At 34.0% G+C, this 23,385-nt stretch overlaps 1 protein-coding gene and 1 long non-coding RNA gene across 5 annotated transcripts in view; both read left to right on the plus strand.

The window, feature by feature from the left end:
• tnmd (tenomodulin) overlaps positions 1-6,842 on the plus strand; it is a 152,017-nt gene extending 145,175 nt beyond the window's left edge. For both annotated transcript variants that reach the window (XM_077609450.1, XM_077609451.1), the window contains one exon: positions 5,226-6,842. In XM_077609450.1, coding sequence (XP_077465576.1) covers positions 5,226-5,435 — 210 coding nt within the window. In that variant the 3' untranslated portion in view covers positions 5,436-6,842. The remainder of the gene's footprint in view (positions 1-5,225) is intronic.
• Positions 6,843-7,566: 724 nt separating this feature from the next.
• LOC144082195 (uncharacterized) overlaps positions 7,567-23,385 on the plus strand; it is a 28,409-nt gene continuing 12,590 nt past the window's right edge. For 2 of the 3 annotated variants that reach the window (XR_013303185.1, XR_013303186.1), the window contains exons 1-2: positions 7,567-9,392; positions 9,488-10,356. This is a non-coding gene — a long non-coding RNA (uncharacterized LOC144082195). The remainder of the gene's footprint in view (positions 9,393-9,487; positions 10,357-23,385) is intronic. The other variant, XR_013303187.1, reaches the window with a different exon arrangement.

Genomic DNA, 23,385 nt, shown 5'->3' on the forward strand with positions numbered 1-23,385 from the left:
GATAACTTGCATTTATTCACTAGGCTTTAATTATCAAAGTGTCCGACTTGAAGGAGGAAAGACAGACGGCAGATTTTTAAAACGCTCAGCACTGTGGGATTAATTATCCATGACTGTGTGAGGAAAAATATGAGGCAAAAACATGAAGTACAAACTATGACTGCACAATGGTCGCCATTTCCTGAGAGCAGGGCGACCAAAATGCAATTTCTGTAAAGGTCACGTTTACCGGAACCGTCCCGGAATCTATTGCCAATACTCATTTATTTTTATTTATGAGGACAATATGTTCTGTTATGCATTTTATCAAGAAATGTTGAGGCTGAGGCTCCCTTTATTACCTGCTCAATGAGGCTTTTAGCTGAACAATATCTTTAGTCATAATCCAAAACAGCAAAATGTTAATAATGGATTTAAATATCAACAACGTTAATTAAAATGTACGGTATATTGTTTTTTTTTATTCAGCAAAGTACGACTCCTTGTCAACGGGTATTAAATTAATCTTTAGTTTTTTACTAATACTAAAACCTAAAAAAAGATTCTAACACTGCATCAAAATATTTTCAAAAGCACCATTTTTGACGTTAGATTTTCAGATGAACTATTATTATGAAAATATCTTATCACCAAGGCACACTAACCTTAAAATCAAAATCCATTTTAAATTTTGAAAAAAATTCTCAGCATTATTTGTAAGGGTCAAAGTTTGTCAGTAACAACGTACCTTTTCTCCTTTTTATATACTTGGGTAAATTTTTGGATATCCTGAATTGATATATTATCTCATTGTACAAAACAGCATATTGTATGTTTTACTTTTACATACCGTATTTCACGACTATAGGGCGCACCGCATTATAAGGCGCACCCTCAATGAATGACACATTTTATTTTTTTTCCCTATATAAAGTACACTGGATTATAAGGCGCCCTGTCTATTTTGGAGAAAATGTAAGACTTTTAAGTGTGCCGTATAGTCGTGAAAATATGGTAACTATTTCATTAATCAAATCAAATCAAAAGCCTTTATTGTCATCATACACAGCTTCGAAATTGGTGGTGCTACTCCACAAAGTGCATTTTCCCAGTAAAAAAACATAAAAAATTAATATAAAAATATAAAAAGTCACGTACTGGCAAGTTAAATTCTAAAATATTGCACAATCTAAGATATTGCACATTGTTATTGCACACAATAAGAATGAATCGAGGGTATGCAAGGTAGAATGTTTTTACCGTTTTTATTTGTATCTAGCTTTTAATGTCTGGGCCATTTGAGAGTGACTGTGTTCTGCCAGCCCAGTTTAACTAGTTCAAACATTTGACTTGAACAGGTATAGTACTCACCAGTTATTCAAGTTATGCAAATACAAAAGCCTCCTTCGCTCCGTGACGACTGTCATAAGTCTAGATTCAGACAATGTATAAATTGGGCCCTCATTCTTCTTCTGCATGTCGGATTTTTCTGAGAATGACTCTCCCGGGTAAAAAAAAAAGTCGAGATATGAGTGCAGCTTCTCTTCCCAGAACACATTTGTAAGGCATGATATCTTCTCGGGTCCCCGCGACAGACTGTCAGATATATGGCGCTGACCTTTAACACAGCCGTGCGTGCATCACACTCTCTGTGGCCCAAATGCAATAACGGCCAGCAGACAAGGTTGGGGGAATGGTACCACTGCCCTTGACCTGTGTAGCAAGGATGGCACACACACACAAATTTATTTGTTTCTTGGCTCGTACATTTAAATCGTTTACGAGCCGATCTCGAAACAACACTCAATTTTATAAAGCGTAATGAAAGGGGAAAAAACGCATAAACCACAGTTTATTTATTTGCTTTACGGTTTGCGCTCTTTAAAATAGGCAGCATGCCTACTGTAGCCTTCATCTGAGCTCGTTACATTATCGAGAGTTTCTTTTCAGTCGTATCGCTAAAACTTAACTGGAGGCATTAAATCCCATGAGCTCAAGACATCTTCGTGCCAATCTATACAGTGGCGTCAAAGCTGCTTATCACTTGAGCAAAATAGAACGTATAGCTATCTTCCTATCCAATTATACTCGTCTAGGCGGGATGCATGTCTGCGATCGGGCGGAGCAACCCGGCGCTTAACCCTTCCACAAAGCAGGGCGATGGCCGTGAATGTTATCACGCGTATGTTTTTGTTGTGAGAATGAGAATGTATTTTTTTAAAGGGAAACCTGTGTGTTGTCTGTGTGGGGAACGTACCACCAAGTGTGCAGGTATGGCCTGTGTGATAGTGGTTCTTTGTTTCTCAATTCTTAAGATAAGATGAAAATTTGCTCATTTTAGCTTACCTTTGTTGTGCATACCGTGTGGACAGTAAAACGCTCCACAGTCGCCATTTGGCCACAGCAGTCTTCTTTAGAACCACAAAATGTCATTGAATCCCTTTCCGTCGGTTGTTTTGGTCAAATAATTTGGCACTGCACCGTTAAAATGCATTGGCAAATTTACGTAGGTATTCCGATCGAGGTTTACCAATTGCACATTAGTTAAATTGTTGAAAGCATTTTGATGTTATTTTGTTTTAATTGGGCTTGGTTATTAACTTTTCGAGAACTTTTATCTTCCTGAAGGGTTGACGCCATTGGGTGACATTTTCTTTTTCAATTTTTGGGAGTGTATGCACGTTCAATAACTATCACAAATAACAAAGGAAGCTAATGCCGCCTACTCTCCATTTAAGCCGCTCGATGGTGAGTGACTGCCTCAGATTTCCCAAGGTGAGCCATTCTTATCACCGCCGCGTTCCCGCTAGAGCAGGCGACTCAAAGCCGTAGTGATTAATATGTGCCCCCCGTTTTAAGAGGCTACCTCTGATTAATTGTCTTTAAGGTACAATGCTGCCTTTTGGCTGTTTGTTTGATTTGTTCCCCGGTGCGCCATCATTTGAATTAAACATTTGCTGTATTTTCTGTATGAGAACGAGAAGAGATCATCGTCGGACCATTGACAGGTTTTCGGTTGTTTCCATAACAGATTGTTGACAGCCAGCTGATGACCCTGAAACTTGACCCAAAAAAATAAATCGCCCTTGCGTGTCGTAGTGATAAATCAAACGCGCCTAACGAAGATATCATCCATTTTGGCATTTATATTTGTTGGGTTTGCAGATTTACTCAGTTTATCAGAGCTCTTAACAGAAATACTGTTAATGACTAACAGATCACACTAGTGTATATTTCCTTAAATGTTCGGCCTTAAATTTCGTAGCTATACAATTAAGGTGACGGATCAAAATTGAAGAATAAGCAAGCTTATATCATCTTTAGGTTGTCAACTTCATGCCAAAAGAAAATTGGGATGAGAGACTAATGTTTGTACTTTTTTAAAATCTCATTCTATCATTATTCAGTAAATAGAATACAGTTAAACTGTAAATCTGTGGTGTCCAAATTGAACTAATGTCCTATTTTTGTTGTCCTGCAGCAAATTGTGAAAATATCAGCAAATATGTCCCACACAAGGCGCTTAAATTCAGTTTCCATTCTGTTGCATTTCTCAGATTTATCACTAGATGGAGCTAGTCACTTAAACAGTCCCTCTATTTTTTAGGGGAAGTTGAAGCCAGCTTTGGGCCCGATTGTCTTAGAGCGGCTATTTACTAAAAGAGATTGAAATGTGGTGCAACGTGGACCGAGGGCGGTCGTCGAGTTAAGTGGCACTTCTCCGAAGCCCATTAGGCCTTTCTCTTGATCAAAGGACCGGCCCCCGCGAGTCTTCCGGGGCGTGAAGCAGCTAGCACAATGAGAAAAGCCAGGGGCCATTAAATCCACCTAATTTACCTTTCGTTTGGGTTCCAATTGGCCCCACTATAAATTTGGAGGCAGCCAGCGAGAGCAAATGAAAGAATCCTTGTTAGGCCATCATTAGTCTGCTAATTGCTTTAGGAATGTGTTACATACTTAAAGTCAAGGTCAGGGGGAGTTGCTCATTTGAATGCCGCGCAGGGAGGCAGGCCTGTCGACGCGGTGGAGTTATGAGGTCAGAGATGAACCAAATAGTGTAATTACGCTGCTTAAAAGGCACGTCGGAGCGCTTTGATTGAAGACCGACCCGTCAGAGATGACTGTTTTCTGTCCGTCTGCGGCACCCCCCGCCATCGCCGGTCAAGTAGGAAAGATCAAGGCTATCGCATCATGTTTTATTCCAGCTGAGGTTTAATCAAACGGCAACTTTTCACCGTGTCACATTCCCGCGTCGTCACGTGTCTCGATTCTTTTCGACAATCTTTACACATTTTGGATTGGACTGGATTGGATTACTTTATTCATCCCATATTCAGGAAATTTCATTGTGACAGTAGCAGGAAAAGGCATAGTTATAAGTTAGACAGTACAGTCGCAAAGGCCGCAGAACAACAAAGCAAAAGCACAAAGTACAAAGTAAATGGGATCATTTAGAATCACCAAATCAAATCCTTAAGACAGAAAAGCAGCAAAAACACAAAACGAGCAAGAGTGGACGAAGCTACCGCCGCTGGCTGCCACTTGAACGGCACCATCTTGGTTTGCGGTAGCTAAAACGAATACAGACTCAAAAAGACGTTGTAAAGTTGGACAAAAACTGGAACCACACACAGGAAGTCTTCCACAAGATGGGGAACTTCTGCAGACTGGGACCGAGGTAGAGAATATGCACAGTCACTCTTCCAAGCTTATCCGCACAGTTCCTGAGTAGTCTGGAGCTAAAGACAACATTAGCAGAGTAGAGCCCCTCGACTCCGTTGCTGGTAAGCGCCGACAGCTCTTCCATCTTATCCCATGATGGAATGGTTGGTCAGAAGCGTTGCTTCTTCTCCCGGCACTTTTGTCCAGCTCCGAATCTCCGGCGGCACCGAGGTGTTGCTCCTTCTGCTGCGTATTGTAACAGCTAGTCCCATGTGTGTGACAGCGTAGGCATGGCTGAATGGTTCCAAAAAAGAAGTAGCCGAAAGAAGCCAAGCTAATAGAACAAGGAAAGTTGTAAAAACATTAAAGTACAAAGTAAAGTAAAAAGGAATGTATTAAGAAATATTAAAATGTAATTAAAATAAAGATAGAAGGGCTGTAAAACACGAAAAACAAGAGTGTACAGAGCTACTGCCACTGGCTCCCGTGTGAACGGCGCCATCTTGGCCCTGTTTTTTGCTAACGTGCGAGTAGTTCGAGTTCTACGTTCTAGTGAGGGAATCACACTGGCCTTTCCCTTCCAGAGAGAGGTGGGTCTGGAACTGGACAACCGTCTGGACGAACGCGGGTACTGCTGCCAGTATTGTCACCGTGGCTACCGCTTCTGCCGCCGCTACCACGTGCCCCTGGGGGGCTTCAACCCGTGGCCGTACTACTACCGAGGTGGCCACGTCATCTGCCAGGTGGTGATGCCGTGTAACTGGTGGATCGCCCGCATGCTGGGCAGGATCTGAACCGCGCAACCGTTGTGGTCCGAGTTGAATGGTCGCTTTGAAGCATTTTTTTACACCCCTCGTGGGATGAAAGCGGACCAACGGCTTTTAATTATTTCCTAAACCGAATGGTGGTCCGGAGGCTTGCTCGTCACGCTAAATGGGCCCTGGGGCATTTTGGAGGCTCTCTTAAGGGAGTCCTCGTATATCATTTCCACTGCTTTTATTTTTTACTTCAAATATATTGCATGCTAAGATGTTTGGCCAATTATGGCAGAAAAAATGTATTTGTAGGTGCCTTTTTTTCCATTTTTTTTTCCTTTGTCAAGCATGTTCAAATATTTTAGTTAAGAAAATGCAGTTTTTAGCATTATAGAATTATGAATCAGGGTTGAAATTATTGTAATATATACAGATTACACTCCTTACAGTAGTTAAATTCCAAATTGTATTCTTTATTTTTGCCAGACTCTGTTTGATTTTTATTGTCTATGTTTATCTAGTTATAAGAAAATATAATGAAATTCAACTCTTTCTTTCAACTTGACTTAGTAGTAGAAATTTTGATCTGTTGTAGCAGTAGTAGTTTTTTTCATAACATTTATAACAAAAGTTTGAACCTTCGATCCCAGAACCGTTAGGCCGACACACCGACCACTCGGACCACCGCTCATAGTAACGTCCCCCCAAAAAATATATACTATCTCATTAAGACCCCAGTGAAAAAGAAAGGAAAGACATATTAGCTCATGCAAATAAGTATAGATCGAGTTCTGCGGCAGCGACCATATTGTTATTTTTAAATCAATAATGTTGATGGCCTGGAGCAACGTGTCGAGTAAAAAGAATAGTGGGACAATTTAACAAATGTAGTAATTGCAAGCATATGTCAACTATAGTGACAAGTGAATAGCTGGGAATGAAAACCTAAGGCGCTTTGGGAAAGTTCACATCATCAATTCATTTCTCTCTATTTCCACCTCATCACAAGCTTTATTCTTCTAGTATTATTCATCTTAATAATAATTGTTTTCATGACTATGAAAGCATGTTTGCACGGATGCTGCACACACACAACGGGAAGGAGAAGGTGTTGTTGTTTTTTTCCAAGATGCGCTTGTTTGTTGTCACTTTGTGTGTCCCACAAAGTCTCCCAGGACTCTTTTGTGTTGTTGAGAGAGTCAATTGTCACCGAAGCCTACAGAGTCCTTTTGAATGCTGCATACTAGTAGATACGAGCGCGTATTGAAGACTGCTCAGCGAGCGCTCATCGAGCCTGTTGGGACGCCGCATTCAATACTAACCACAAAATTGGACCTTTAAAAGCTTCTGAATCGAACACAATCCAATTTGCTCGTCATTTCAAACTATTTCCATCCTAGAAAATGGAAATGGCTTGGAAGAGAAAGAGGGGGAAAAGTCTTCGTATGTATTTGTTAAAGACGTTTTTCTTTTCTTTTTTTATTGTAGCTACTCCATTAAATTGTGTGAGGGGACAGTGGAGTGAGTTTTGAACAGTTTTTACTTCTAGGAGGTGTGGATTAGACCAAGCCCAAATAATGTAAAATCACAAAGATACAAATTGTGTATTTGAGGATTTCACGAGTCCTTCTGATCCGAGTCACAAACCAGTTGGAAATCATTTGGTCCGAGTCTCAAGATGGTTTGAACTCGTTCCTGTTGTGGACAAGTGTTTAAAATGCTGTGACCGGACGTTTCGTCGAAAGACGTTTGGTCCCCGGACGTTTGGTCCCCGGACGTTTGCTCCCCGGATGTTTGCTCCCCGGATGTTTGGTCGACCGGACGTTTGGTCGACCGGACATTTGGTCGACCGGACGTTTGGTCGAACGGACGTTTGGTAGCCATGTTCGCTCGCTGTCAAATTATGATAGAGTTTACTGTTGATATTTTGATATTAGATATTTAGATATTAAACTCTCTCTCTCTCATGATTATAATTTTGAGAGCTGGTTTCAACAGTAACAACCAGGTGACCAAACGTCTGTTCTACCAAACATCCGTTCTACCAAACGTCCGTTCTACCAAACGTCCGTTCTTCCAAACGTCCGTTCTACCAAACGTCCGGTCGACCAAACGTCCGGTCGACCAAACGTCCGGGGACCAAACGTCTTTCGACGAAACGTCCGAGTACCTTAAAACGCTAACCAGCACAGTCCTGGAACCAAATGAAGTCGTCATCCTTATGCAATGCTAATCGGTAGCGACTCCTGCTTTCTAGCCAACAGCGAAAAGGGATTAAAGTTGTGTTTTGCGCTTTTTTGGTTTATTTTTACGGGGAAAAGCACTACGGGTTGTGTCTCAGTGAAGTCCAATCTTTTCAATTCAGTAAAGTACCCCCTGAGGTCCTAGCGTCGTCCGACTTTAACTCTAAAGCCACATATCTCTCTTCTTTGAAGGATGAGTAAAATGGTTTAACTCCCAAACAATGTAGTCACACCAATTTATTCTAGACTTTTCTGGACATGTCACTTTTAAACATGATTCTCGGGGCCGACAAATTTTCTTGGGGCGAAACCTAGCTTGTCGAAATGTGCTTTTGCATACCTCAAGCAAGTCTGTTTGTGGCATGTGTGCATAAAAAGTTTCATTTTCCCGAACAGCTTTTTCTATGTGTACAGTGCAATGAATTGTTGACCAATGCACAGTGACACCATCTGCAGCAAGATCATGTAATTCTTTGGCGTTGGTCGGAGGGTTGTCTTGGACCATTTTCATCATCCTTTGCCGCCCCAATATTTTTCTTGGCTGCCCACTTTTGGCTTTAACAAGAATTGCCTTTGTGGTGTTCTATTTCCTTGTTAAGTTGCTCATAGTGGAAACTGATAGCTGAAATCTACTAAAAAAGTTTTGGTTCTTTTTCAGGTTCCACGTGCTCTAAATTTGTCAATATTTTTTAGCGAATTTGCTAATTAAAGACTCAAAATGAAGACTTGGGGGAAAAAAATCTATTTTTTACAGCAAAAAAACGATTTCAGGTTTAACTTTGGTGCTTTTTTTCCTTTTTTCTTTCCACTTTTGAGCAACCTAAAGGATAAAGTGCTGGTTCTTCTAAGTGGAGCGGGTCCGAAATTCTGATGGCAAGTGAAGTAATCGTGGCTTTTCATTCTTCCTATGGATTTTCACCCCTTTCTTAAAATTCACTTACTCCAAAGACGAATGAATGAATTCCTTTCCACGAGAATAACTGTTCTTTTTTTTTTGTTTTTTTATACGTTTCAAGCTAGACGAAGAGCACCTTGTCATCTGATCTCGTCTAATTGACCACTTGTACTGCAGTGTCGGGTTGGTTTTCCCAAAACGGAGTGAGAGGATACCAAAAAAAACAACAACAATTGGAAGAATGTCCATTTAAAACAACAACAATTGATCATCTGAAAAGTCATTAGTCGATAAATTATAGCAGCTAATTGGCATAACATAGACTGTCAGGGGTCGGAGATTAAAAAATATATATTTCTACGTCGCAAGGACTATGAAAAAAGTGTGACTTGGTCTGGAAAAGATATAAATGAAAACAATGGAAATTCTCAGGCGTGCCCAAACATTTTAATTTTCCAAAAAAAGCTGTATTTCAATGGAATTGGATTCCGTTTTTTTTTTGTCCTCTCAACTTTCTACGTCAGCTATTTTCTAACCCCCATACGAGGCAAAGGGGCATCTTTGTTCTCGACGGCATCCTGCCACATCCACAGCAGCACGAGGAAACCAATCACTGACGCTATCGCCAACCATTGAACTTAGCATGCATTGCATCTCAAATGAAGTCCTTCTTCTTGTGCGCCTTGGAAGTATCCCTCCTCTAAGCACTCAGGCGGATGTTTACCATCAAAAGATGAGGGGAGAAAGTGGAATGGCTGAGCATCTCTCAGGTGAGCGAGGTTCAAAGAAGCTCGCCTCCCTGGTCCTCCTCGTCCTCCTCCTCCTGCGCCTCCCTCGAGGATGGGCTGCTATCATCAAGTGAGGCTCTCAAGCAATTTAATTCCTTTTGTTACTTATCGAGAAAGTGGACTCCTTATTTTCATTTGGAATAATCCTCTCTCGTTTGCTTTTAGATGGAAGGCTAAAAGAGCGGAGAGTGAGGAGAGGCTCCGTATATGGACACGGACTCGGGAATGAATGTTCTTCTGTGTTGACAGTGCCATCTTCAGACGAGAACAGGAAATGTCTTTTACTAGTTACACCCAGGTCTCACGGATAGGCAAACCAGGCAATTGCTTGACGCCCCGGTCAGCAAGGGGTACCCCCGAGGGCTAATAATACTATACTATGTTGTTTTTTAATTTTAAAAAAATGGACAGACTCCTGAGAAATGACACAAATTGGCCAATGTAAACCACCATCTGCCAAGGCAACATGCAAGTCAGCCTGGTGAGGCATTTAAATATGTTTTAACAGTTAGAACAGTAAAATGACATCAGAAAAATAAATCGTCGGGAAACTTCGTTATGCCTTTGTTGGAGGATTTTTAGGAATTCGTTTTTTAAGAAGAAAAGTCTTACTATATATGTCGTTTTTTAAGAAAAAAAGCCCTACTATACTATGTCATTTTTTAAACAAAATAAGCCTTACTATACTATGTCGTTTTTTAAGAAAAAAAGCCTTACTATACTATGTCGTTTTTTAAGAAAAAAAAGCCTTACTATACGGTGTCGTTTTTTAAGAAAAAAAGCCTTACTATACTATGTCGTTTTTTAAGAAAAAAAAGCCTTACTATACTATAATGTTTTTAAGAAAAAAGCCTTACTATACTATGTCGTTTTTTTAAGGAAATAAGCCTTACTATACTATGTTGTTTTTTAAGACAATAAGCCTTACTATACTATGTCGTTTTTTTAAGAAAAAAATGGACGGACTCCTGAGAAACGACACAAATGGGCCAATGTAAACCATCATCTGCCAAGGCAACATGCAAGTCAGCCTGGTGAGTCTTTTAAATATGTTTTAACAGTTAGAACAGTAAAATGACATCAGAAAAATAAATAGTCGGGAAACTTCGCCATGCCTTTGTTGGAGGATTTTTAGGAATTGTCGAGTTCTGCCATGTTGCATTTAGCACGGGTGGGTTAAACCAAGGGCCCCCCACCCGTACTGCTTTTTTTGCCACATGCTGCAGGCGCCATAATGTCAGTTGCCATCCTTCAAGTGTTCCCACTGCGAGGGGCGCAGCAGTAAACACTGGAGCTGTCAGTTGCCGCAAGCAAAGCCCAAATAGTTCCCTTACATTTTTTTGCGTGACATCTTCTGTCTTTCATAACCATTAAGTACAAAAAAATAATTGTCATTTAGAGTGGCGTATTCTGATTTGAGAAATTTGTAACCGGATCGATGCACGTGTGGGTGATGAAATGAAGGCTTGTTTGTTTCTGAACGGGTTGTTTTTTTTCCTCCTGATTTTCAAAGGACAGGGCCACTCTTAAAGTCCATTTAGGCAGGCTTTACACGGCCAGACTTATTTATTCATTGACGCCTTAGATTGCGCTTCCGGAAATATTGATCTATTTCTTGGCGTGAAGGGCAGTGCCCCAACAGGATAAAGGAAAGGTTCATTTAAAAAATAAATAAATACAACCTTACTATGTAGTCATTATACATGGTATTTATTTTAAGAAGAAATGAGCCATACTATACATCAGACCTGGGTAATTAATTCCATGGTCATTTTTTAAAAGAAATAACGCTTTACTCTACATGGTCATTTTAAAAAGATAAAATGACCATGTAGAGTAAGGCTTTTTTTTCTTAAAAAGCGACATAGTATAGTCGTTTTTTAATTTAAAAAAAGCCTTACTATACTAAGTCGTTTTTAAGAAAAAAAGCCTTACTATACTATGTCGTTTTTTAAGAGAAAAAGCCTTAATATACTATGTCGTTTTTTAGGGGGAAAAAGCCTTACTATACTATGTCGTTTTATAAGAAAAAACCTTACTATACTGTCATATTTTAGGAAAAAAAGCCTTACTATACTATGTCGTTTTTTTTTAAAGAAGAAAAGCCTTACTATACTATGTCGTTTTTTAGGGAAAAAAGCCTTACTATACTATGTCGTTTTTTAAGAAAAAAAGACTTACTATACTATGTCGTTTTTTAAGAAAAAGAGACTTACTATACTATGTCGTTTTTAAGGGAAAAAAGCCTTACTATACTATGTCGTTTTTTAGGGGAAAAAAGCCTTACTATACTATGTCGTTTTTTTAAGAAAAAAAGACTTACTATACTATGTAGTTTTTTAGGGGGGGAAAGCCTTACTATACTATGTCGTTTTATAGGGAAAAAAGCCTTACTATACTATGTCGTTTTTTAGGGGAAAAAAGCATTACTATACTATGTCGTTTTTTAGGGGGGGAAGCCTTACTATAGTATGTCGTTTTTTAGGGAAAAAAGCCTTACTATACTATGTCGTTTTTTAAGAAAAAAACCTTACTATACTGTCATATTTTAGGAAAAAAAGCCTTACTATACTATGTCATTTTTAAGAAAAAAAGCCTTACTATACTATGTCGTTTTTTTTTTAAGAAAAAAAGCCTTACTATACTATGTCGTTTTTTAGGGAAAAAAGCCTTACTATACTATGTCGTTTTTTAAGAAAAAAAGACTTACTATACTATGCCGTTTTTTAAGAAAGAGACTTACTATACTATGTCGTTTTTTAGGGAAAAAAGCCTTACTATACTATGTCGTTTTTTAGGGGAAAAAAGCCTTACTATACTATGTCGTTTTTTGGGGAAAAAAGCCTTACTATACTATGTCGTTTTTTAAGAAAAAAAACTTACTATAATGTCATATTTTAGGAAAAAAAGCCTTACTATACTATGTCATTTTTAAGAAAAAAAGCCTTACTATAATATGTCGTTTTTTTTAAAGAAAAAAAGCCTTACTATACTATGTCGTTTTTTTAGGGAAAAAAGCCTTACTATACTATGTCGTTTTTTAAGAAAAAAAGACTTACTATACTATGTCGTTTTTTAAGAAAAAGAGACTTACTATACTATATAGTTTTTTAGGGAAAAAAGCCTTACTATACTATGTCGTTTTTTAGGGGAAAAAAGCCTTACTATACTATGTCGTTTTTTAGGGGAAAAAAGCCTTACTATACTATGTCGTTTTTTAGGGGGGGAAAGCCTTACTATAGTATGTCGTTTTTTAGGGAAAAAAGCCTTACTATACTATGTCGTTTTTTAAGAAAAAAACCTTACTATACTGTCATATTTTAGGAAAAAAAGCCTTACTATACTATGTCATTTTTAAGAAAAAAAGCCTTACTATACTATGTCGGTTTTTTTTTAAGAAAAAAAGCCTTACTATACTATGTCGTTTTTTAGGGAAAAAAGCCTTACTATACTATGTCGTTTTTTAAGAAAAAAAGACTTACTATACTATGCCGTTTTTTAAGAAAAAGAGACTTACTATACTATGTCGTTTTATAGGGAAAAAAGCCTTACTATACTATGTCGTTTTTTAGGGGAAAAAAGCCTCACTATACTATGTCGTTTTTTAGGGGGGGAAAGCCTTACTATACTATGTCGTTTTTTAGGGAAAAAAGCCTTACTATACTATGTCGTTTTTTAAGAAAAAAAGTCTTACTATACTATGACGTTTTTTAGGAAAAAAAGCCTTACTATACTATGTTGTTTTTTTAAGATAAAAAGCCTTACTATACTATGTCGTTTTTTTTAAGAAAAAAAACCTTACTATACTATGTTGTTTTTTAAGGAAAAAAACCTTACTATACTATGTCGTTTTTTAGGGAAAAAAGCCTTACTATACTATGTCGTTTTTTAGGGAAAAAAGCCTTACTATACTATGTCGTTTTTTAAAGAAAAAAAGCCTTACTATACTATGTCGTTTTTTAGGGAAAAAAGCCTTACTATACTATGTCGTTTTTTAAGAAAAAAAGACTTACTATACTATGCCGTTTTTTAAGAAAGAGACTTACTATACTATGTCGTTTTTTAGGGAAAAAAGCCTTACTATACTATGTCGTTTTTTAAGAAAAAAAGTCTTACTATACTATGTCGTTTTTTAGGAAAAAAAGCCTTACTATACTATGTTGTTTTTTTAAGATAAAAAGCCTTACTATACTATGTCGTTTTTTTAAAGAAAAAAAACCTTACTATACTATGTTGTTTTTTAAGAAAAAAATCTTACTATACTATGTCGTTTTTTAGGGAAAAAAGCCTTACTATACTATGTCGTTTTTTAGGGAAAAAAGCCTTACTATACTATGTCGTTTTTTAGGGAAAAAAGCCTTACTATACTATGTCGTTTTTTTAAAGAAAAAAAGCCTTACTATACTATGTCGTTTTTTAAAGAAAAAAAGCCTTACTATACTATGTCGTTTTTTAGGGAAAAAAGCCTTACTATACTATGTCGTTTTTTAAGAAAAAAAGACTTACTATACTATGTCGTTTTTTAAGAAAAAGAGACTTACTATACTATGTCGTTTTTTAGGGAAAAAAGCCTTACTATACTATGTCGTTTTTTAGGGAAAAAAGCCTTTCTATACTATGTCGTTTTTTAGGGGAAAAAAGCCTTACTATACTATGTCGTTTTTTTAAGAAAAAAAGACTTACTATACTATGTCGTTTTTTAGGGGAAAAAAGCCTTATTATACTATGTTGTTTTTTAGGGGGGGAAAGCCTTACTATACTATGTCGTTTTTTAAGAAAAAAACCTTACTATACTGTCATATTTTAGGAAAAAAATCCTTACTATACTATGTCATTTTTAAGAAAAAAAGCCTTACTATACTATGTCGTTTTTTAGGGAAAAAAGCCTTACTATACTATGTCGTTTTTTAGGGAAAAAGCCTTACTATACTATGTCGTTTTTTAAGAAAAAAACCTTACTATACTGTCATATTTTAGGAAAAAAAGCCTTACTATACTATGTCATTTTTAAGAAAAAAAGCCTTACTATACTCTGTCGTTTTTTAGGGAAAAAAGCCTTACTATACTATGTCGTTTTTTTAAAGAAAAAAGCCTTACTATACTATGTCGTTTTTTAGGGAAAAAAGCCTTACTATACAATGTCATTTTTTAAGAAAAAGAGACTTACTATACTATGTCGTTTTTTAGGGAAAAGAGACTTACTATACTATGTCGTTTATTAGGGAAAAAAGCCTTACTATACTATGTCGTTTTTTAAGAAAAAAAGTCTTACTATACTATGTCGTTTTTTAGGAAAAAAAGCCTTACTATACTATGTTGTTTTTTTAAGATAAAAAGCCTTACTATACTATGTCGTTTTTTTAAAGAAAAAAAACCTTACTATACTATGTTGTTTTTTAAGAAAAAAAACCTTACTATACTATGTCGTTTTTTAGGGAAAAAAGCCTTACTATACTATGTCGTTTTTTAGGGAAAAAAGCCTTACTATACTATGTCGTTTTTTAGGGAAAAAAGCCTTACTATACTATGTCGTTTTTTTAAAGAAAAAAAGCCTTACTATACTATGTCGTTTTTTAAAGAAAAAAAGCCTTACTATACTATGTCGTTTTTTAGGGAAAAAAGCCTTACTATACTATGTCGTTTTTTAAGAAAAAAAGACTTACTATACTATGTCGTTTTTTAAGAAAAAGAGACTTACTATACTATGTCGTTTTTTAGGGAAAAAAGCCTTACTATACTATGTCGTTTTTTAGGGAAAAAAGCCTTTCTATACTATGTCGTTTTTTAGGGGAAAAAAGCCTTACTATACTATGTCGTTTTTTTAAGAAAAAAAGACTTACTATACTATGTCGTTTTTTAGGGGAAAAAAGCCTTATTATACTATGTTGTTTTTTAGGGGGGGAAAGCCTTACTATACTATGTCGTTTTTTAAGAAAAAAACCTTACTATACTGTCATATTTTAGGAAAAAAATCCTTACTATACTATGTCATTTTTAAGAAAAAAAGCCTTACTATACTATGTCGTTTTTTAGGGAAAAAAGCCTTACTATACTATGTCGTTTTTTAGGGAAAAAGCCTTACTATACTATGTCGTTTTTTAAGAAAAAAACCTTACTATACTGTCATATTTTAGGAAAAAAAGCCTTACTATACTATGTCATTTTTAAGAAAAAAAGCCTTACTATACTCTGTCGTTTTTTAGGGAAAAAAGCCTTACTATACTATGTCGTTTTTTTAAAGAAAAAAGCCTTACTATACTATGTCGTTTTTTAGGGAAAAAAGCCTTACTATACTATGTCATTTTTTAAGAAAAAGAGACTTACTATACTATGTCGTTTTTTAGGGAAAAGAGACTTACTATACTATGTCGTTTTTTAGGGAAAAAAGCCTTACTATACTATGTCGTTTTTTAAGAAAAAAAGTCTTACTATACTATGTCGTTTTTTAGGAAAAAAAAGCCTTACTATACTATGTTGTTTTTTTAAGATAAAAAGCCTTACTATACTATGTCGTTTTTTTAAAGAAAAAAAACCTTACTATACTATGTTGTTTTTTAAGAAAAAAAACCTTACTATACTATGTCGTTTTTTAGGGAAAAAAGCCTTACTATACTATGTCGTTTTTTAGGGAAAAAAGCCTTACTATACTATGTCGTTTTTTAGGGAAAAAAGCCTTACTATACTATGTCGTTTTTTTAAAGAAAAAAAGCCTTACTATACTATGTCGTTTTTTAAAGAAAAAAAGCCTTACTATACTATGTCGTTTTTTAGGGAAAAAAGCCTTACTATACTATGTCGTTTTTTAAGAAAAAAAGACTTACTATACTATGTCGTTTTTTAAGAAAAAGAGACTTACTATACTATGTCGTTTTTTAGGGAAAAAAGCCTTACTATACTATGTCGTTTTTTAGGGAAAAAAGCCTTTCTATACTATGTCGTTTTTTAGGGGAAAAAAGCCTTACTATACTATGTCGTTTTTTTAAGAAAAAAAGACTTACTATACTATGTCGTTTTTTAGGGGAAAAAAGCCTTATTATACTATGTTGTTTTTTAGGGGGGGAAAGCCTTACTATACTATGTCGTTTTTTAAGAAAAAAACCTTACTATACTGTCATATTTTAGGAAAAAAATCCTTACTATACTGTCATTTTTAAGAAAAAAAGCCTTACTATACTATGTCGTTTTTTAGGGAAAAAAGCCTTACTATACTATGTCGTTTTTTAGGGAAAAAGCCTTACTATACTATGTCGTTTTTTAAGAAAAAAACCTTACTATACTGTCATATTTTAGGAAAAAAAGCCTTACTATACTATGTCATTTTTAAGAAAAAAAGCCTTACTATACTCTGTCGTTTTTTAGGGAAAAAAGCCTTACTATACTATGTCGTTTTTTTAAAGAAAAAGGCCTTACTATACTATGTCGTTTTTTAAAGAAAAAAAGCCTTACTATACTATGTCGTTTTTTAGGGAAAAAAGCCTTACTATACTATGTCATTTTTTAAGAAAAAGAGACTTACTATACTATGTCGTTTTTTAGGGAAAAGAGACTTACTATACTATGTCGTTTTTTAGGGAAAAAAGCCTTACTATACTATGTCGTTTTTTAAGAAAAAAAGTCTTACTATACTATGTCGTTTTTTAGGAAAAAAAGCCTTACTATACTATGTTGTTTTTTTAAGATAAAAAGCCTTACTATACTATGTCGTTTTTTTTAAGAAAAAAAACCTTACTATACTATGTTGTTTTTTAAGAAAAAAAACCTTACTATACTATGTCGTTTTTTAGGGAAAAAAGCCTTACTATACTATGTCGTTTTTTAGGGAAAAAAGCCTTACTATACTATGTCGTTTTTTAGGGAAAAAAGCCTTACTATACTATGTCGTTTTTTTAAAGAAAAAAAGCCTTACTATACTATGTCGTTTTTTAAAGAAAAAAAGCCTTACTATACTATGTCGTTTTTTAGGGAAAAAAGCCTTACTATACTATGTTGTTTTTTAAGAAAAAAAGACTTACTATACTATGTCGTTTTTTAAGAAAAAGAGACTTACTATACTATGTCGTTTTTTAGGGAAAAAAGCCTTACTATACTATGTCGTTTTTTAGGGAAAAAAGCCTTACTATACTATGTCGTTTTTTTAAAGAAAAAAAGCCTTACTATACTATGTCGTTTTTTAAAGAAAAAAAGCCTTACTATACTATGTCGTTTTTTAGGGAAAAAAGCCTTACTATACTATGTCGTTTTTTAAGAAAAAAAGACTTACTATACTATGTCGTTTTTTAAGAAAAAGAGACTTACTATACTATGTCGTTTTTTTAGGGAAAAAAGCCTTACTATACTATGTCGTTTTTTAGGGGAAAAAAGCCTTACTATACTATGTCGTTTTTTTAAGAAAAAAAGACTTACTATACTATGTCGTTTTTTAGGGGAAAAAAGCCTTATTATACTATGTTGTTTTTTAGGGGGGGAAAGCCTTACTATACTATGTCGTTTTTTAAGAAAAAAACCTTACTATACTGTCATATTTTAGGAAAAAAAGCCTTACTATACTATGTCATTTTTAAGAAAAAAAGCCTTACTATACTATGTCGTTTTTTAGGGAAAAAAGCCTTACTATACTATGTCGTTTTTTAGGGAAAAAAGCCTTACTATACTATGTCGTTTTTTAAGAAAAAAACCTTACTATACTGTCATATTTTAGGAAAAAAAGCCTTACTATACTATGTCATTTTTAAGAAAAAAAGCCTTACTATACTCTGTCGTTTTTTTTTAAGAAAAAAAGCCTTACTATACTATGTCGTTTTTTAGGGAAAAAAGCCTTACTATACTATGTCGTTTTTTAAGAAAAAAAGACTTACTATACTATGTCGTTTTTTAAGAAAAAGAGACTTACTATACCATGTAGTTTTTTAGGGGGGGGAAAGCCTTACTATACTATGTCGTTTTATAGGGAAAAAAGCCTTACTACACTATGTCGTTTTTTAGGGGGGGAAAGCCTTACTATACTATGTCGTTTTTTAGGGAAAAAAGCCTTACTATACTATGTCGTTTTTTAGGGGGAAAAAGCCTTACTATACTATGTCGTTTTTTTAAGAAAAAAAGACTTACTATACTATGTCGTTTTTTAGGGGGAAAAAGCCTTACTATACTATGTCGTTTTTTAGGGAAAAAAGCCTTACTATACTATGTCGTTTTTTAAGAAAAAAAGTCTTACTATACTATGCCGTTTTTTAGGAAAAAAAGCCTTACTATACTATGTTGTTTTTTTAAGATAAAAAGCCTTACTATACTATGTCGTTTTTTTTTTAAGAAAAAAAACCTTACTATACTATGTTGTTTTTTAAGAAAAAAAACCTTACTATACTATGTCGTTTTTTAGGGAAAAAAGCCTTACTATACTATGTCGTTTTTTAGGGAAAAAAGCCTTACTATACTATGTCGTTTTTTAGGGGAAAAAGCCTTACTATACTATGTCGTTTTTTTAAAGAAAAAAAGCCTTACTATACTATGTCGTTTTTTAAAGAAAAAAAGCCTTACTATACTATGTCGTTTTTTAGGGAAAAAAGCCTTACTATACTATGTCGTTTTTTAAGAAAAAAAGACTTACTATACTATGTCGTTTTTTAAGAAAAAGAGACTTACTATACTATGTCGTTTTTTAGGGAAAAAAGCCTTACTATACTATGTCGTTTTTTAGGGAAAAAAGCCTTACTATACTATGTCGTTTTTTTAAAGAAAAAAAGCCTTACTATACTATGTCGTTTTTTAAAGAAAAAAAGCCTTACTATACTATGTCGTTTTTTAGGGAAAAAAGCCTTACTATACTATGTCATTTTTAAGAAAAAAAGCCTTACTATACTCTGTCGTTTTTTTTAAAGAAAAAAAGCCTTACTATACTATGTCGTTTTTTAGGGAAAAAAGCCTGACTATACTATGTCGTTTTTTAAGAAAAAAAGACTTACTATACTATGTCGTTTTTTAAGAAAAAGAGACTTACTATACCATGTAGTTTTTTAGGGGGGGAAAGCCTTACTATACTATGTCGTTTTATAGGGAAAAAAGCCTTACTACACTATGTCGTTTTTTAGGGGAAAAAAGCCTTACTATACTATGTCGTTTTTTTAAGAAAAAAAAGACTTACTATACTATGTCGTTTTTTAGGGGGGGAAAGCCTTACTATACTATGTCGTTTTTTAGGGAAAAAAGCCTTACTATACTATGTCGTTTTTTAAGAAAAAAAGTCTTACTATACTATGCCGTTTTTTAGGAAAAAAAGCCTTACTATACTATGTTGTTTTTTAAGATAAAAAGCCTTACTATACTATGTCGTTTTTTTTAAGAAAAAAAACCTTACTATACTATGTTGTTTTTTAAGATAAAAAGCCTTACTATACTATGTCGTTTTTTTAAAGAAAAAAAACCTTACTATACTATGTCGTTTTTTAAAGAAAAAAAGCCTTACTATACTATGTCGTTTTTTAGGGAAAAAAGCCTTACTATACTATGTCGTTTTTTAAGAAAAAAAGACTTACTATACTATGTCGTTTTTTAAGAAAGAGACTTACTATACTATGTCGTTTTTTAGGGAAAAAAGCCTTACTATACTATGTCGTTTTTTAAGAAAAAAGTCTTACTATACTATGTCGTTTTTTAGGAAAAAAAGCCTTACTATACTATGTTGTTTTTTTAAGATAAAAAGCCTTACTATACTATGTCGTTTTTTTAAGAAAAAAAGACTTACTATACTATGTCGTTTTTTAGGGGAAAAAAGCCTTACTATACTATGTCGTTTTTTAGGGGGGGAAAGCCTTACTATACTATGTCGTTTTTTAGGGGAAAAAGCCTTACTATACTATGTCGTTTTTTAAGAAAAAAACCTTACTATACTGTCATTTTTAAGAAAAAAAGCCTTACTATACTATGTCGTTTTTTTTAAAGAAAAAAAGCCTTACTATACTATGTCGTTTTTTAGGGAAAAAAGCCTTACTATACTATGTCGTTTTTTAAGAAAAAAAGACTTACTATACTATGTCGTTTTTTAAGAAAAAGAGACTTACTATACTATGTAGTTTTTTATGGAGGGAAAGCCTTACTATACTATGTCGTTTTATTGGGAAAAAAGCCTTACTATACTATGTCGTTTTTTAGGGGAAAAAGCCTTACTATACTATGTCGTTTTTTAGGGGGGAAAGCCTTACTATATTATGTCGTTTTTTAGGGAAAAAAGCCTTACTATACTATGTCGTTTTTTTAAGAAAAAAAGACTTACTATACTATGTAGTTTTTTAGGGAGGGAAAGCCTTACTATACTATGTCGTTTTATTGGGAAAAAAGCCTTACTATACTATGTCGTTTTTTAGGGGAAAAAGCCTTACTATACTATGTCGTTTTTTAGGGGGGAAAGCCTTACTATACTATGTCGTTTTTTAGGGAAAAAAGCCTTACTATACTATGTCGTTTTTTAAGAAAAAAAGTCTTACTATACTATGTCGTTTTTTAGGAAAAAAAGCCTTACTATACTATGTTGTTTTTTTAAGATAAAAAGCCTTACTATACTATGTCGTTTTTTTTAAGAAAAAAAACCTTACTATACTATGTTGTTTTTTAAGAAAAAAAACCTTACTATACGATGTCGTTTTTTAGGGAAAAAAGCCTTACTATACTATGTCGTTTTTTAGGGAAAAAAGCCTTACTATTTTATGTCGTTTTTTTAAAGAAAAAAGCCTTACTATACTATGTCGTTTTTTAAAGAAAAAAAGCCTTACTATACTATGTCGTTTTTTAGGGAAAAAAGCCTTACTATACTATGTCGTTTTTTAAGAAAAAAAGTCTTACTATACTATGCCGTTTTTTAGGAAAAAAAGCCTTACTATACTATGTTGTTTTTTTAAGATAAAAAGCCTTACTATACTATGTCGTTTTTTTTTTAAGAAAAAAAACCTTACTATACTATGTTGTTTTTTAAGAAAAAAAACCTTACTATACTATGTCGTTTTTTAGGGAAAAAAGCCTTACTATACTATGTCGTTTTTTAGGGAAAAAAGCCTTACTATACTATGTCGTTTTTTAGGGGAAAAAGCCTTACTATACTATGTCGTTTTTTTAAAGAAAAAAAGCCTTACTATACTATGTCGTTTTTTAAAGAAAAAAAGCCTTACTATACTATGTCGTTTTTTAGGGAAAAAAGCCTTACTATACTATGTCGTTTTTTAGGGGAAAAAGCCTTACTATACTATGTCGTTTTTTAGGGGGGAAAGCCTTACTATATTATGTCGTTTTTTAGGGAAAAAAGCCTTACTATACTATGTCGTTTTTTTAAGAAAAAAAGACTTACTATACTATGTAGTTTTTTAGGGAGGGAAAGCCTTACTATACTATGTCGTTTTATTGGGAAAAAAGCCTTACTATACTATGTCGTTTTTTAGGGGAAAAAGCCTTACTATACTATGTCGTTTTTTAGGGGGGAAAGCCTTACTATACTATGTCGTTTTTTAGGGAAAAAAGCCTTACTATACTATGTCGTTTTTTAAGAAAAAAAGTCTTACTATACTATGTCGTTTTTTAGGAAAAAAAGCCTTACTATACTATGTTGTTTTTTTAAGATAAAAAGCCTTACTATACTATGTCGTTTTTTTTAAGAAAAAAAACCTTACTATACTATGTTGTTTTTTAAGAAAAAAAACCTTACTATACGATGTCGTTTTTTAGGGAAAAAAGCCTTACTATACTATGTCGTTTTTTAGGGAAAAAAGCCTTACTATTTTATGTCGTTTTTTTAAAGAAAAAAGCCTTACTATACTATGTCGTTTTTTAAAGAAAAAAAGCCTTACTATACTATGTCGTTTTTTAGGGAAAAAAGCCTTACTATACTATGTCGTTTTTTAAGAAAAAAAGTCTTACTATACTATGCCGTTTTTTAGGAAAAAAAGCCTTACTATACTATGTTGTTTTTTTAAGATAAAAAGCCTTACTATACTATGTCGTTTTTTTTTTAAGAAAAAAAACCTTACTATACTATGTTGTTTTTTAAGAAAAAAAACCTTACTATACTATGTCGTTTTTTAGGGAAAAAAGCCTTACTATACTATGTCGTTTTTTAGGGAAAAAAGCCTTACTATACTATGTCGTTTTTTAGGGGAAAAAGCCTTACTATACTATGTCGTTTTTTTAAAGAAAAAAAGCCTTACTATACTATGTCGTTTTTTAAAGAAAAAAAGCCTTACTATACTATGTCGTTTTTTAGGGAAAAAAGCCTTACTATACTATGTCGTTTTTTAAGAAAAAAAGACTTACTATACTATGTCGTTTTTTAAGAAAAAGAGACTTACTATACTATGTCGTTTTTTAGGGAAAAAAGCCTTACTATACTATGTCGTTTTTTAGGGAAAAAAGCCTTACTATACTATGTCGTTTTTTTAAAGAAAAAAAGCCTTACTATACTATGTCGTTTTTTAAAGAAAAAAAGCCTTACTATACTATGTCGTTTTTTAGGGAAAAAAGCCTTACTATACTATGTCATTTTTAAGAAAAAAAGCCTTACTATACTCTGTCGTTTTTTTTAAAGAAAAAAAGCCTTACTATACTATGTCGTTTTTTAGGGAAAAAAGCCTGACTATACTATGTCGTTTTTTAAGAAAAAAAGACTTACTATACTATGTCGTTTTTTAAGAAAAAGAGACTTACTATACCATGTAGTTTTTTAGGGGGGGAAAGCCTTACTATACTATGTCGTTTTATAGGGAAAAAAGCCTTACTACACTATGTCGTTTTTTAGGGGAAAAAAGCCTTACTATACTATGTCGTTTTTTTAAGAAAAAAAAGACTTACTATACTATGTCGTTTTTTAGGGGGGGAAAGCCTTACTATACTATGTCGTTTTTTAGGGAAAAAAGCCTTACTATACTATGTCGTTTTTTAAGAAAAAAAGTCTTACTATACTATGCCGTTTTTTAGGAAAAAAAGCCTTACTATACTATGTTGTTTTTTAAGATAAAAAGCCTTACTATACTATGTCGTTTTTTTTAAGAAAAAAAACCTTACTATACTATGTTGTTTTTTAAGATAAA

This window comes from Stigmatopora argus, chromosome 9 (genome assembly GCF_051989625.1).
Source record: "Stigmatopora argus isolate UIUO_Sarg chromosome 9, RoL_Sarg_1.0, whole genome shotgun sequence".
In the NCBI taxonomy this organism is placed as follows: domain Eukaryota; kingdom Metazoa; phylum Chordata; class Actinopteri; order Syngnathiformes; family Syngnathidae; genus Stigmatopora; species Stigmatopora argus.